The sequence below is a fragment of the Jatropha curcas genome, chromosome 1 (genome assembly GCF_041381405.1).
Source record: "Jatropha curcas cultivar XTBG-Jc1 chromosome 1, XTBG_Jcur_1.0, whole genome shotgun sequence".
Classification (NCBI taxonomy): domain Eukaryota; kingdom Viridiplantae; phylum Streptophyta; class Magnoliopsida; order Malpighiales; family Euphorbiaceae; genus Jatropha; species Jatropha curcas.
The window spans coordinates 33,814,275-33,830,101 of record NC_143151.1 but is presented as its reverse complement, the minus strand read 5'-3'; the positions used below and the strand labels follow the sequence as shown (position 1 = coordinate 33,830,101).

General features: G+C 32.4%; 3 protein-coding genes across 5 annotated transcripts; all 3 read left to right on the top strand.

Moving 5' to 3' along the window:
• Window positions 1-466: 466 nt before the first annotated feature.
• LOC105631666 (GDSL esterase/lipase 1) lies at window positions 467-2,931 on the top strand. The gene is made up of 5 exons (XM_012213841.4): window positions 467-1,430; window positions 1,519-1,649; window positions 1,930-2,151; window positions 2,243-2,492; window positions 2,562-2,931. Exons 1-5 carry the CDS (start codon window positions 1,190-1,192, stop codon window positions 2,795-2,797), a joined length of 1,080 nt encoding a protein of 359 aa, XP_012069231.1. The 5' UTR covers window positions 467-1,189; the 3' UTR covers window positions 2,798-2,931.
• Window positions 2,932-8,952: 6,021 nt separating this feature from the next.
• LOC105631343 (GDSL esterase/lipase 1) lies at window positions 8,953-10,836 on the top strand. Its single transcript, XM_012213425.4, has 5 exons — window positions 8,953-9,350; window positions 9,434-9,552; window positions 9,638-9,862; window positions 10,144-10,399; window positions 10,499-10,836. The coding sequence occupies exons 1-5, from the start codon at window positions 9,083-9,085 to the stop codon at window positions 10,735-10,737; spliced, it is 1,107 nt and encodes a 368-aa protein (XP_012068815.3). The 5' UTR covers window positions 8,953-9,082; the 3' UTR covers window positions 10,738-10,836.
• Window positions 10,837-11,049: 213 nt separating this feature from the next.
• Window positions 11,050-13,871, top strand: LOC149499425 (GDSL esterase/lipase 4-like). Of its 3 annotated transcripts, XM_089718761.1 has the most exons (6): window positions 11,050-11,180; window positions 11,254-11,470; window positions 11,580-11,675; window positions 12,149-12,363; window positions 12,455-12,710; window positions 12,816-13,871. In XM_089718761.1, exons 2-6 carry the CDS (start codon window positions 11,380-11,382, stop codon window positions 13,040-13,042), a joined length of 885 nt encoding a protein of 294 aa, XP_089574887.1. In that variant the 5' UTR covers window positions 11,050-11,180; window positions 11,254-11,379; the 3' UTR covers window positions 13,043-13,871. The 3 variants fall into 3 exon arrangements, with proteins under 3 accessions (XP_089574887.1, XP_089574883.1, XP_089574881.1); XM_089718757.1 differs by having other exon boundaries at window positions 11,054-11,470; window positions 12,149-12,354; XM_089718755.1 differs by having other exon boundaries at window positions 11,055-11,470.
• Window positions 13,872-15,827: the final 1,956 nt, after the last annotated feature.

Sequence of the window (15,827 nt, the reverse complement as noted above, 5' to 3'; positions counted from 1 at the left end):
AAAATAGAAACTAATATTAGCTTTTTTTTTTTTTGTTTAGCAGAAATAAAATTTCATAAATTATATTAAAGAATTTATTTATTATAATTTCTTTGAAATTGGTTATATTTGACTTAAATCCTATCAGAATTGATTTATACAAAAAAATGAATTTTAATTAACATGATATATATTATTTATAAAGCATTCTACATTTATTTTCTTAGTAAATGAAATATGAAAATTCACCTTAAAATAAAAATTTTAAAATAGTAGTTTTAGTATATCTTTAGATTCGTTTCTATCTAAATTGGGTACATATAATTAAGTTTCCTTTTTGTTTTTGTGTGGAGTAGATCACATTGGACATATATTTTTAGTAATAAAAGATTTTGTTAGCTTTCAGAAAAAAAAATAAAATAAAAGGTATTGTTAAAGTTCAGATTTTGTAGATTGTATTTGATATGATTTTTTTTTTTTTTTGACTTAGATATGAAATTCATTATGTTTACTATTTTTCTTCTGCATGGTTTGCGATCGTGTGCTCACGCGTAACAAAAGTACGCTTGAATTTGGTTAATCCATGTTTTCTGTTGCATTTTTGTTTCTTGCTACAAATGTTTTAAAACAAGTTCACTTAAGCGATCATCTGCACACGAGTGATAAAAGTACACTTGAACTAGATTAACTCTTGAGTTTCTATTGCATTTTTGTTTCTTGCTATAAATATTTAGAGAAAAATTTTCACTTAAGCGATTATGGGCATACGTGTGATAAAAGTACGCTTGAATTAGGTTAACACTTGAATTTCCGTTGCATTTTTGTTTCTTGCTGCAAATGTTTCGAAACAAGTTCACTTTTAAGGAGAAAAAAAAATTCTACATTTATGCAGGAGTAATAAGTTTCAAGTTCAGAATCTCTTGACTATAAAATTTTTCTTACCAATTTAATGAGTAAAGGAAATAATTATTCATGTTTTGTAGCCCACGATATTCTTTCAACCCATTAAACTTTCCAATAATAATAATAATAATAATAAATCTCTCTTTACCTACCTACTCTAAACTCTTCCAAAAAAAAGAAAAAAACAACTAAACTCTTCTCCTTACCTACTCTAATAGGAATTAATATCATAAATGCCAAATCTTTTTATTGTATTTAAGCCATAGGAGAGATAACAAGAGCAGCAGAGTGATCACACAGCTGAGACATGGCCATTTCAAGGTCAAATCTTCAATTATTTCTTTTCGTATTAACTTGCAGCATAGATAATGTATTGTCTTTAGAGAATCATACCGCCTTGTTCTTCTTTGGAGATTCAATATTCGATGTTGGAAGCAACAACTACCTCAAAAATGGAATCAAGGCCAACTTTTTTCCATTTGGAGAAACATTCTTCAAGTATCCAACCGGAAGATTTTGTGATGGTCGAATTATTCCAGATTTTATTGGTATACATAAGTATTTTTCTTCGCATTTTTTTATTTTCCATTTTTCTTTAGCTGTTTAATATATGATATATACTTATATTTGTTGTAGCTGAGTACGCAAAATTACCATTCATTCCACCGTATTACTACTGTGAGCCCACCAATTTTCAAATGTTGATGAATGGAGTGAACTTTGCATCATCAGGATCTGGTGCTCTAGTTGAAACTCGTCGAGGCCGCGTACGACTTTCATATCTTTATTCATAATTCTTAATTAGTAAAATTCTTGAGTTTATGCTATTCATATAAGCTATGAAAACCTGATAGTTCGAGAACATATTCGCTGAGTTTTTCCTGGATTTATAATTAATAATATACATTGACAATAAAAAAACAGACACACCCGTAAAGACGATTTTAGTACCAGTAATTTAAAATTTATTCGTAAATTAATATCTAAATTTAAACTTGAGTTTGATTTGAGCACTCTCATTAATATGTTTCCTTGACAAATATACAGGCAATGGACCTTAAAACTCAGCTTAATGATTTCAAAAAAATGAAGGAGCAGCTAAGGCAGAAATTGGGTGATGAAGAGACCAACACATTAATTTCCAACGCAGTTTTCTCATTTAGCGTTGGAACCAACGATTATATAGCAGCAGCTTTTCCTCAATCCTTCGTCTCCAGAGACGAAGAGCTTGTAGAGATAGTTATCGGCAACATAACAGATGTTATCAAGGTAATCAATCAATTAATTAAATTAACACTTTATTAACCATTAACAGCTTAATTAATTATGATTGTATGTAATTAACTTGGTGTTTGTTTAGGAAATATATAAGGAAGGAGGAAGGAAATTTGCATATGTAAACGTCGGGCCATTTGATTGTGCTCCACCCGCAAGAGCAAGAAGTCCAGACGGTGGTTGCTTGGAACAACTCACAGCTGCATTTAAACTACACAATCAAAAAATTCCTACAGTTCTCCAAGATCTACAGAGTGAGCTACATGGGTTTAAATATGCAAATTTTGATTTCAACAAGGCATTCAGCGAAAGAATTAACAACCCCTCACAATATGGTAAGATTTTAATTAATTAGCGCAGTTTTTTAAATTAATTTTGATTGATTTATAATTAATATCGTGAAGGTTTCAAGGAAGGAAAAGCTGCATGTTGCGAGGACAGACCTTACAGAGGATTGGGAAATTGTGGAAAAAATAATGGAACGATAAGATTCTACGAATTATGCGATAATCCGAATGAATATGTGTTCTTCGACGTCCATCCTACGGAGAAGGCCAACGAGCAATTTGGGGAGTTGATTTGGAACGGAGGCGTTGATTACATTAGCCCTATAAATTTTAAAAAACTATTTGAGGCATAGATTATATTGCTGTGTTTTATCATATCAATCAGTGAAATATAAGTTATAAATTATCCTAAATTAGATTTTAGGACAATTATATTGTGAGATATTACTTCATGTTATTTTTGTTGTAATGAGGGATTAAACAGTAATTCACTAATATATATATATAGGGGATTATATAGTAATAATATATTAAATATGCAGAACCAAACAATCAAATATTAGAGGGCCTTTAATGATAAAAATAGCACTTTTTGGATGAAAATATTATATAGTTTAACAAAACAAAACTTTAGCGATTCAATCTCTAGACATTAGAGTTGAAATAGGAATTCGGATTAAACCCCAGAGACTTCATAATAATTTGTCCAATAATTAATTAACTTTTCTTAGTATGGAGTACATCACACCATATACATATTTTTAGTAATAAAAGATATTATTAGAGTTTAATTAGATTTTGCTAGATTGTATTTGATATGAAATTTATTAATGTTTCCTATTTTTAATTTGCATCCTTTGCAATAATGTGCTCACGTGTGACAAAAGTATGCCAGAATAAATTATATTTAAATTGGATAAAACTTGCTTACACCTGTTATATGAAACCATCCATATACTAAGCTAATTAGAAAATATTTGAATATGTAAATATTTTTGTAAACACAAAATCATAAAGTTGTTGGAAATTTTTTCCTTTGCACACACGAACATAATCACAAAGTTGTTATAACATAATTTTCAACATATGGCACAATTTTGTATATCACTGACTCGATCATTATTTATTTATTTATTGTTTCAAATTTAGTTTTTATTTATTTCTTATTTTGTTTTGGTATCATAATTTTCTTTCATACTTTTTTATATGGTAAAATTATCTATATTAAAATAAACTTGATATGGTTTTTAAATTTTATGTTATCTTAATGTAAGAATCGAGATTTCTACATAACACGTGACTATTAATTATTCGAATTAAAAATAAAGGATTCCATATATAAATTTGTTTTCTTTCATGAATATAAAGTACCATACAGTATGAGATTACTACAAAACGACATTAAAGACAATGTAAAACATAAACAAAAGAATTAAAAGATAGATTAAATGCTATCGTAAAACATAAACAAAAAGATAAACAAAAAGTAGTATATATGTTAGGATACCGGCAATAAAAATACGAGAATAATTAAGCAGCGGAAAAATTAAAATTGGGACACACAGAAATTTACGTGGTTCACCCTCAACTGTTTAGGGCTACGTCCACGGGACCAACTCCGAATATTTTTCTTCCACTATTAAAAAAAATAGTAGATACACAAAGAGAGTAATACAAAATAGTGGCACTCACAAGTGTTTCCCAAAAACACCCTAATAATTTTCACTATTTTCTAAACCCTTAGTTTTAAGAACCCTCTTAAAACTAAAAACTCTCTAATGTCTCTCTTGCGTTTTGTTGGTTACACAGCAACTCTTTGCATGCTTCAGTAATCTTGATTGCCACGACACGGCTCCCCCTACAAATGTGATTGGATATCCTGAAAATCCATTTCACTGCAGTCCAATATTCCTTTCCAGCGATAATCTATTAGATCTGCCAACCATCTTGTACTGCCGCTACAACTCTGCTGGACAAGCTGCCCGACCTCCTCTTGTCGGGAAGACTTTCGATACAAGGCACCACCTGCAGATTTTTTTCCGGTCTTTAGCTACCACAAATGAACTTTTTGTGAGCTTCCACTGACCATTTCTGAAGGTGCTACATAAACCTTCATCATCAAATCTACAACCGAGATTTGGACGCATGCTCGAAAGCTCGAAAGCCCATTCCTAATCAGTCTTGTCTTCTAGTTTAGTTGAACTAAACACGGGTAAATGCATTTTGATTACCATAAGGAGATATCTCATTTCTCCATATATGGTAATTCCCGCCATTTAGACTGATCATTTTGCTTGTCCATTTTGACTTGCGCAGAAAATCATCACCAACATAAACCATATACGTGAACAGTAGTATATGTGAATAGTGACCATGAATAGTAACAGTTTACTCGAATAGTAACTGTATGCATGAATAGTAACTGTACACGTAAATAGTACGTGCATAGCAGCAACAGTAACGCCAATAGTAACTATTCACATCAACCGCGAGTTACTATTTTACTATTCATCACTAAGTTGATTCTGCAACGTCTTTCCGAGCGGACAACACCAATGGACTCGTCGTAATTTTCTCTTCATCGTGGTATATTTATTTTCAAAATATATCCACGGATCCGGTACCGCTATCTGATTAGCTGGACCTACCGAAACCTTCAGCTCTGATACCACTTGTTAGGATACCGGCAATAAAAATACGAGAATAATTAAGCAGTGGAAAAATTAAAATTGGGACACACAAAAATTTACGTGTTTCACCCTCAACTGTTTAGGGCTACGTCCACGGGACCAATTCCGAATATTTTTCTTCTACTATTAAAAAAAATAGTAGGTACACAAAAAGAGTAATACAAAATAGTGGCACTCATAAGTATTTTTCAAAAACACCCTAATAATATATACTAGTTTTTTAATAAATATTTTTATTCTTTTCGGTACGAGACTATCGTCGTTTTAGAATTTATCGTTATTATGATTCATAAGTGTTGCATAACCAAGGGATAAGCATATATTGGAGCTAACCAAAAATTGAACCATATTGTTTGGTACAGTTCTTTAGGGTTTCAATTCTGATTTGATTTTTAACAGCTGTAACCGAACAGTTTTTGGCTCCAATTTGATTACATATAGTGGTTAACCGATTTTTTTTTTTAACTTAAAATAGTTAAAAGAAAACTTCAAATATGCTCAAATCATACCGTTTTAAATTCAATTTTAATTTGATTTGATTCGGGTTGTTTCAAAAACCGAATTGATTATTGCACATTCCTCACTGCAACAAACAAATCAACATGTGAAAAATATACAAGGGTTGTTTCAATCAAAATTGAAATTGGCAAGAGATGCCTATATTTGATATTTCTACCCTAGTGAAGATAAAAAAAAAAAAAAAAAAAAAAAAAAAAAAAAAAAAAAAAAAAGACACATTTTTCAACCATTTGATCAAGCCAAGAGAAGAAAAGAAGAGAGAGAGATTGAAGTGAGGAATATTGAGTGATAAAAGTATGTATTATAACAAAATTTAAATTAAATCCTCTGAAAAAAAAAAAAAATAGATAAATGAAACATAAAAGCTTAATTATGCGCTAGTTATAAACTATATAGAAACCGAGTCCAAAGATTAAAGGCCTGCATTTGTTTCTCACGTTATGCACTTTGTAGTTTAGAGCATTTGAAAGAGATTGAAATATGGATCAATATAATATTCATCGTGGTGATATTTTCGGTTTAAATTTACAAATTAATTTTTGATAATTTTAAAATTAAATAATATAACTATTGAAATTTATTCGACTTAAATTAAAAAATCATGACACCTCTTAATCTTTCCATTTCATTAGCATTCCTGACAAAAAAAAAAAAAAACAAAACAAAACAAAAGGAAAAGAATTTAAGCCGTTGGCCATGGTTTTTAAGCATGTAACAGACTGATTTTTTTTTAGTGTCGGTAATAGTGATTTACCGGTCTGTGAATAGTACCATCGGTCCGGAACTTGGTATTATTTTAGTCCGGAAAAATTACTATGCATAGTTAATATTTTATTCACTATTTTTGGAGCATGTTTGCATGATTTAGGTGGGTAGAAAATATTTAATGAATATTTTTGGAGAGTTTATGTATTGAATGCATAATATTTCTAGTGTGGTATATTAAGAAATAAATGAGGAATTATTTTAGTGGAGTTAATTTAATTAATTGGTGGAGTTAAATAAGAAGTAGAAGAGAATTATTTGAGGAATATTTAGAGCCATTGGATGAGATTACTTAGGACTTGATCTTAGCCACACATTTGCATGATTTTAGGAAGTCAAATTTGACTTTGGCACTTAAAGTAAACACCACAACACTTATTTCTTTCTTCTCTTCTCCTTATCCACGCCATCTCCATCTTCTTCCTCTTTCTTTCATTTCTTCATTTTCTTACCTCCAAATTTACCACCAAACTACCTAATTAAATCATAGATTAGTACTTAATTCTTAAGAATTAAGAAGTAGAAGTTGAGTTTGGTGATTAAAACCAAAAAGAAGTGAAGTTACCATTGAAGCAAGTAAGTTGTGGTTTTTGAGTTTTGTGAATTGTTAAGTAGAATTCATGGTTTAGACATGTTATTGATGCATTAAATCATGCTCCAACTATTTCTTTTGTTAAGTTTTGCTTGTAATGTTGATTTTTCATGCTTTGAAGAGGTTGGAGAACCATCCTCAAAGGGGAAAGAGAAAGCCAAGGAGTAAGGCTTTCCAAGCTTTTTCAAGCTTGTTAATAAGGTTAGTGCAATCATAATTTCACTTGTTTAAGTTGTTTTTACATGGTTAGGGTTTTGAATAAATTTTGGGAACTTTGTATGTTTTGTTGAAATTGCTGAATTTTAATGTGAGATGTGTTCTGCCGTGGGCTTGGAACTCCTTTTTGACCCCTTTATACTTCCCATTTGTTTCTGACTTCTTCATGAAAGTTGTAGCTCTATTTCTCAGCTTTCCAAAACATATTATGTCCAATTTCAATACTTGTAGCTCAACTTATGAGTGAAATACCAAAACTGGTTCTGTTATGGTGTCTTCCCTGTATATCCGAAATGATTGTCCATTTTGACCACTCAAATGGCAAAATAACGTTTTATGTTCTTCATAAAAGTTATATATTTACTTCTTATCTTTCCAACCCATCCTCTTTTGTCCAAATTGGAGATACATAGCTCAATTTATGGCTCAAACACCCAAACTGACTCTGTTGTGTCGAGCCACATGCATTACTAAATTGAGTGCCCATTTTGACCACTATAATGATAAGATTAGGTTCTGCGTTCTTCATAAAAGTTGTTTCCCTGTGTCTTGAGAATTCTCTCGTTTTGGATTGGTTTCATTTGAGTGTTTGGTGAAGTAGGAATTCAAGAAACATTGGACTTGGTTCTGCTAAATCAGGTCTGATCTGTTGGTCTGTGTTCTGAGCTTTTGTTTGCTATCTTACTCTGTGATCTGGGCTGTGGTCCCTTCTGACAATTGGTATCAGAGCCGACCCTCGTTCCTCTGGCCGGTGGTGGGGCAAACCTCAGCGAGGACGCTGAGTCCCCAAGGGGGGGGTGTATGTGGCAAGGCCAGCACACCTTAGGCAAATCCCACATCAGTTAAGTACGAGGGGGTGGTCCTATACATAAGAGGGGTGGTGCCTTGAATGGTAGGACGCGTTTTGGTGGTGAAATGGCTGGAGAGTTGGAAGAACTCCAGGGTTAAGCGTGCTCGCTTAACGGAAATCCTAGGATGGGTGACCTCCTGGGAAGTTTCCCATTTCCCCCAAGAACAAAACCGTGAGGGTGACCTCGTACGGAAGGGCCCAAAGCGGACAATATTCAACCATGTCAAGGGCCATGACAAAGCACGTGCAATTTTCTAACATACCATGTGAATTGGGGAATATTGTAAGTACGTACATATTCCTGACATCTAGGATTCTTGAAAGAGCTAATTACAAACCTGTTCCGATGGAGCTAATGTTCTTGAAGGAACTTCCGATTGAGTGGTTCGCGTTATATGATTAGAAACCTGTTCTGGTTTTCTTTCAATAACTTCGTCAAATGAAATGAAATGAAATAATAATAATAAGAATTACTTTATCACCCAGCTGGAAAATTGGAATTGATGATATATATTATCCATTTTTATTTTTTATCTTATTGGTTGCGTTATAAGAAATAGAAGATTAAAGTTATTCCTTTAAAAAAATTAGAATTATTGAGGGGCCAACGTCCAGAAAAAAATAAAATCAGAAAGACACGTGTATAAAACTAATTTCAACTGCCGTTCAACGACCAGTCAACTTGGTTTTTTGTTTGGTAAGTTCACACTGCGACGCACTTAATTGGTCGCTGCCTTAAATCAACCATTAACTCGTGATTAAAAAGACATTAAGAAATCAATACCTTTAATCTAGCCATTTCAAGATCCTTAAACTTGGGATGATAAAATGGCACTAGTTATAGATTAAAAAAAGCATTAAGAAATCATTTTGCATTATTTTAAGCCGTTGGCTATGGTTTCAACACATGCAATATTCAGTCATATAGTGACTATAAATATAGATGGTGAGATTGGGAGGAATCGCAGAGCAAAAAGCAAGAAAAAACTAGACAAATTCAAAGATCATGGCAATTAGTTTAAGGTTTTACCTTCTCTTGTTGACAATCTTATGTGCAGTCAATCTTAGTTGCTATGGTGAGCACCTGAAGAAAGAGAATCAAGAACACCATAAGCTGTTTTTTGTGTTTGGGGACTCACTTTTTGATGCAGGCAACAATCAGTATTTAAACGGCAGCAAAAGTCCACCATCAACCTCTTGGCCTTACGGAATGAACTTCAATAACCATTCTACAGGAAGATTATCTGATGGCCTTATCGTCCCTGATTTTATTGGTAAGATTTGCAGACTTGAACGCATGCATGTAGCTATCAGTCTGTCTGCATATTAATAAAGAATTAATCATTTGCTTCTGCAGCATTATTCGCAAAGATGAATCTGCTTCCACCATTTCTGAAACCACATGCTAAATTTAGCAATGGAGCTAATTTTGCTTCAGCTGGAGGAGGGGTTCTTGAAGGAACTGCTACTGGAGTGGTTAGTGTTAAATAATTAGGAACCTGTTTTTCTGGTTTTCAGAATAGCTTAATTTACTATTTGCTATGTTCTTTGCATGTTTCAGATGAATCTTAAAATACAAATAAGCAATTTCAAGAAGGTGGTAAGTTCATTGGTGCAGAAAGTGGGTAAGGAAGAAGCTAAGAAAGTTTTGAGGAGATCAGTTTTCTTGATTAGCCTCGGAGGAAATGATTATTTTGGGTTTAACACAAATTACCCAAATGCTACTCAAATTGAAAGAAGGGAATTCATGCATATGGTCATTGGCAATCTCACTAATGGACTCAAGGTATAACATTTATTTGTCAGTAACTTGACAATATGAATTACAATTATTTGATGAAAATTATTGCACGGAATTGGAGTATGCTCAAAGAATCTATTTTCGATAGTCAGGTTGAAATTATTTTTTCAAGAAAAGCAATATTTAAATGTTGCTATAAACAACATTTTGGGAGTGCAATCAGCCTCGTTTAGTATTGCTTGAGTAGAAGTTAAAAAGACAATCCACAAAAACTAATTGCTATTCATTTAACATTTTCTTTTTCTTGTTTACTGTTCTGCTGACAGGAACTATATGAAACTGGATTGAGGAAAATAGCATTTCAGAATGTTGGACCATTGGGTTGCTATCCAACAATTAAAGCAATGCACCCAGAATTGAATGGCAGCTGTGTCAGGAACTTCTTGATACATGCAAAACTACACAACAAAGCTCTATCTAATACCCTGCAGAAGTTGCAGAACCAATTACCAGGATTCAAATATTCAATTTTCGATTACTATCATTCACTTGCTGATAGAATAAAGAATCCAACAAAATATGGTATGCTAATAATAGCAATTCTCACTTGTATTAATAATCTCCCCTTAAATTTTCTTTACTGAATGAGTCTGACATAATTTTGATTTGTTTGTTATGAAGGCTTCAAAGTAGGAGCAGTTGCCTGTTGCGGGAGTGGATTGTATAATGGTAGAAATTGCGGAGGAGGAAGCAATGGCACAGAGCCATATAATTTGTGTAAAAACCCAAATGAATATGTACTTTTTGATGGTGGCCACCATACTCAAAGAACAAACCAACAATTAGCTCAGCTGTTATGGAGTGGAGCACCAAATGTTACTGGACCATATAATGTGAAGCAATTGTTTGAATTTGCTTAGTTTTGACCTGTAATCTATTGACAGAATTTAGTTCTCTATCTTGATGTAGACTTATTTGAATAAATTAAGTTAAATATGATCTTTGGGTTTCTTGTTTTAGCATTTCTGTCTGTAAAAATCTTCCCTTTTCTTTCTTTCTTTCTGAGAAGACTACTTCAATACCAATGAGTCAAACCTGGTTGGTGTAAAACTGTAAATGACTGTTGAAACTATAGTTCACAAAACAAGCCCATGAACTTAACCTAACCCAGACTATGACCATTAATTCAATAAAATATGCTAAATTAAAGGACAAGGTGAAGACTTGAAATTTGAAAACACTACGAAATTAGAGAGAAATAAATTTTTTTTGTTCTACCACGTGAAGAACAGTAAAAGTACTTGTGTTATCCTCCAAGAAAGCAAAAGAACCAGAAAAAGTCTTCATCTTTGTTGCAAAACTAGTAAGACTGTTAGGTTATGGAGCCTGTAATGAGCTTTCTATTGTGTGTGATAAATTTATGTTTGAGCTTGCAGAATCCAAGTAGCTGCTATGATCAATATTCCAAGCTAGACGCAGAACGTAAGGCCTTGTTTGTTTTTGGAGACTCACTTTTTGACCCAGGAAACAATCAGTACCTTAATGGTAGTACTGATGAATGCATGTCTGCAACTTCTTGGCCATATGGCCAAACCTTCTTCGACCACCCTACTGGAAGGCTCTCCGATGGCCGGATAGTCCCCGACTTTATCGGTAAGAGACATTAGTTGATTAGGAGCTATGAATTCATTGCTGACAGCAAGTTCTAGACTTTGTTTCAATGTAATTTACACATTGTTTGATCGATTATTGTTTTTTGCAGCCCAATTCGCCAAGTTGCCTATACTCTCTCCCTATTTAGAGTCAGGTGTTTCTCATCGATTAACTGATGGAGCTAACCTAGCTTCAGCAGGTGCAGGTGTTCTTGATGGAACTCATCCTGGAACAGTAAATAGATCTAACTTTTTATTAAAATTCCCATTTTTGTTTTAATAAATCTCAATTCATTATAGTGGAATTGATCTTTTGTTGTTAATTTGAGCGTTAATGTATCTCTCTCTCTTTAATTCAAATTGGCATACTGTTTGTTTTCTAATTTAACCCACTTCTTGAACTTCATGCTGCGTTTCAGTTAGAATATATATATAGCTAATAAATCATGACACAATTAAGCTCAAGGGACACCACTACTGTCAAATTTTATTTTCACTTGCTTGCTAAAACTGAATTTGGCCTATTGAAGAAGATCTGATGCTGCAATTTTCTAGGGCCTGCTTGGCTTTTTCTCAGTACTAATTAATGGAAATATGGAATGGAAAACGAGTAGATTGATAAAATGGGAAAATTAGGCCATTATAATTCTTGTTATTTGATTTGTCCTTTCTTTTCCAGATACATCTAAGAGCTCAGCTAAGAATATAAAGAAGTCATTAAAGCAGCAGCTAAATGATGCAGAAGCTGAAAAGGTCTTGAGGAGGGCTGTTTACTTGTTTAGTATTGGAGGAAATGATTACTTTAGCTTTTATTCCTCAAACCCTACCGCTACTGAATCCAGCCAAAGAGCATACGTCGAAATGGTCATCGGCAACTTGACATCGGTGCTTCAAGCAAGAACATCTCATTAACAATAAATGTTATACATATATATATATAGATATATATATATATATTACATTTTCTCTTCTTTTTGCTTTGCAGGAACTGTATAGCTTAGGAGCAAGAAAAATTGCATTCCAGAATGCAGGGCCTTTAGGTTGCCTACCAGTAATGAAAACAATGAATCCTGAGCTTGGAAGCGACTGTGCCGAAGAACCATTAGCATTAGCGAGATTACACAACGATTATCTATCCACTGCTCTTAAGAACTTAACGAGCCAACTACCAGGATTCAAATATGCAATATTTGATTACTACAATTCACTTGGCAACAGAGTGATGAATCCTTCAAAATATGGTAGGATATGACGACAATCTATGCAATGTCGAGATTGAATTTTGCCATTTAAGGTTTTCTAATGTACTAATTGATAATTTTTATCTTGCAAAAATCTGCATTCAGGCTTCAAGGAGGGGAAAGCTGCCTGTTGCGGGTGTGGGACATACAAGGGAAGTGGATGTGGAGATAGGAATGAATCATATGAATTATGCATTAAACCAAGTGAGTATATTTGGTTTGATGGTGCACATACTACTGAAATGGCCAACTGCCAATTAGCCAAGCTACTATGGAGTGGAAAACCCACTGTCACTGCACCTTATAATATGAAGCAGCTTTTTGGACAGTAATCTTGGACACCTATGGTGGTGTTCTCTTTGTTGTAGTAGAAATAATCGCGTTTTTCTAAACCAAAATTGGAACTATATTTTGCTTCTTCGAAGGGTGGGTAGTTGCAAGAGTCAATTCTGCAACAAAAGTAGTGATTAGTAACTAAGTAATTATTAACTAATTATAAAGTGAACGTTTTGTTGACCTGTTTCATGCAGCTGATATGATCGGTCATCAGCCACCATTTAATTTGACATCATGCCCAAATAGAAAACACATATCTAAGAGACCAAGTCCTAGCAAGGAGCCACTAAGGATTTTAACCACAAAAATGGTTTTAATAATGTCAAAGCAAAGTGATTAAGAGATGAGAATGGGGAATTTTGTTGAAGAAGTGAGTCATGTCATAGTAGAGTGCAAATAACAACTATATAATTACGAATAGCGTGTGGTCAAACAAGTCAAAATTTTGGTTCATTTATGATTAAAATTGTGAAGGTTTCAAGGAAGGGAAAGATGCATCTTGTGGGAGTGGGCCTTTCAGAGGAACGGGAAGCTGTGGGATGAAAAGGGGAGAAAAGCAATTGTATGAATTATGTAATAATCCAAATGATTATGTGTTCTTTGACGTTCATCCTACAGAGAAGGCTAATAAACAATTTGCTGAGCTGATGTTGAATGGAAGCCCTCAGTACATAAGCCCTATAAATTTTAAACAACTATTTCTGCCATAGCTTATATGTACAAGCAAATAATGCTGTTTTTTTTATTACAAATATAATTGTTTTGGTGTTTTCTTCAAATGAATACAATTGATACCAAAATGAATAAAACATTTCTTTTACAATATTTTGAAATATAAATTTCATTTTTATATATGGTTTCAGGAATTATTCCCATCTCAATTTTTTTTTTTTTATGAAAGTCACCGGTATTCAGACCGTATTACTGGAACTGTTTTGGAGATCAAACCCAAGAGCACTTCTATATGTTTAGTTTACGTTACTAACTGAGCCACAACTTATAGGTTTGCATCTCAATCTTAATCCAATTGAAGCCCAAGAAATTAACTAACAACAAACTCCAATGATTTTAAGTTAACTTAAGGGAAGGATTTATCTAAACCCGATGTATGAGCTTACATATACACCAAATCAATTACAAACAGTGTTTTGATTCAAACACATATATCGAAAAAAAGACAAAATAATAGCATTTTTTAAAAAAATATTGTTTTAATTTACCTCTTCGAATCTGAATTATGTGACTTAAACCAACCAATTATACTTGTCATTTTAAAATAATTAGTCTTTTTTTATGACGTGCGTTGCACGTTGACTATACTCATTTTTTATGTTCGTTTAATTTTTTATTTATATAATATTTAAACATAAGTTTTTATCTAGATTAAAATAAATACAATGACTAATTTACATTACATTTTGCCTTAAACACTACTTGTAATGCTATTTTATATATTTAATTTTATTTTATGTAATGAAGCAGTGTCAAAATAAAGTTCAATCAAACCCTCAAACCTATTTTCAGCTGTTAACTTATGCATGCAAATTCTTGAAACCCTAATAGGTGTCAAAAAAAAAAAAAATCATCACTCAATCTCCAACCTTCTGTCCCACAGCCCTAAATTAATATCTATATATATTTATAATGAAAAAGTAAAAAGTAAAAGAATAAAAAAATGAAAAGTGATTTGAATTATTTAAAAATAACAAGAGTCAAAATGATAATAGTAATCACTTTGACTATAGTGACAATATTACCTAATACATTGAAAAAAAAATAAATATATGTATATATACGAATTCTTGAAACTTCAAAAAGTGACACAAAACAGAAATATTTAGTTTCTTCAAGTCAAATAGATTTAGAATATAAGATAAAAAAATATCAAGAAATTAAAAGTTTATAATCATCAAGAGGGTCATTTATTTATTGAAAGAGAGATACAAACTTCTTACTAAAGTGACAGTAGTTACAACTCAATTCAATAACGAAAAAGAAAATAAATAATAAATCATAAATAATTATTATTAAAAATAAAACTCTTCAGAACTCGACATATAATAAGAAACAAATTACTTTAAATAAGGACATGTTAATTTATTTTAATTGCTGAGACAATTCATTTATGTAATTCTCCCTAAAATAAATTTATAAATCATTTGTTTATTATCAAAGTGAAATACTTACCAAGCACTGTGACACCTTAGGCAAATCTCATATCGGCTAAGCACAAGGTGGAAGTACTATACATAAAGGGTGGCAGTCTTGAACTTGTGTGAGGCCTTTTGGGCGGGTTGCAAAGTCTGTCTGAGAACAAAACCGTGAGGGGGACGGCGATACGTAACGCCCCAAAGCGGATAATATTACATAAGGGCTGGGCTGTTACAAGCACACATAGAGAATAGAGAATGATTTACAACACAAAGTTCGTGAATTTTATTTTTTACGATTAACAGTTGATAAAATCAAAAGAAAATAAAAATTTGCAAATGTTTTTATATTTTTTCCTTTTATTTATTTCTATATATGTTGTGATGTTCAATCGCTTAAATTTTTATTAAAAGTAAAGTTTTCCGAAGTTAATTATTTCAATTACATGAAGTTTCATTTTTTTTTTCCGCTATATTTATATATGTTGTAGATTAAAAAATGTTTAGTGGGCTAAAGTTATTTTAGGATAATCACATTTTATTAAGGGCACTATCGAAAATTTCATTATTCCGCATTCATATATATTATAGATATAAATTTGCAACTCCATAGCGATTTAAGCACTTAAGC

Coding starts and splice junctions, on each gene's coding strand:
- LOC105631666 (XM_012213841.4), top strand. CDS start 1,190: ATGGCCATTTCAAGGTCAAATCTTCAATTATTTCTTTTCGTATTAACT. Junction 2,152..2,242: donor ACATAACAGATGTTATCAAG/GTAATCAATCAA, acceptor GTGTTTGTTTAG/GAAATATATAAGGAAGGAGG. Junction 2,493..2,561: donor TAACAACCCCTCACAATATG/GTAAGATTTTAA, acceptor AATATCGTGAAG/GTTTCAAGGAAGGAAAAGCT.
- LOC105631343 (XM_012213425.4), top strand. CDS start 9,083: ATGGCAATTAGTTTAAGGTTTTACCTTCTCTTGTTGACAATCTTATGT. Junction 9,351..9,433: donor TATCGTCCCTGATTTTATTG/GTAAGATTTGCA, acceptor TTGCTTCTGCAG/CATTATTCGCAAAGATGAAT. Junction 9,863..10,143: donor ATCTCACTAATGGACTCAAG/GTATAACATTTA, acceptor TTCTGCTGACAG/GAACTATATGAAACTGGATT.
- LOC149499425 (XM_089718755.1), top strand. CDS start 11,197: ATGGAGCCTGTAATGAGCTTTCTATTGTGTGTGATAAATTTATGTTTG. Junction 11,471..11,579: donor GATAGTCCCCGACTTTATCG/GTAAGAGACATT, acceptor TGTTTTTTGCAG/CCCAATTCGCCAAGTTGCCT. Junction 12,364..12,454: donor ACTTGACATCGGTGCTTCAA/GCAAGAACATCT, acceptor TTTGCTTTGCAG/GAACTGTATAGCTTAGGAGC.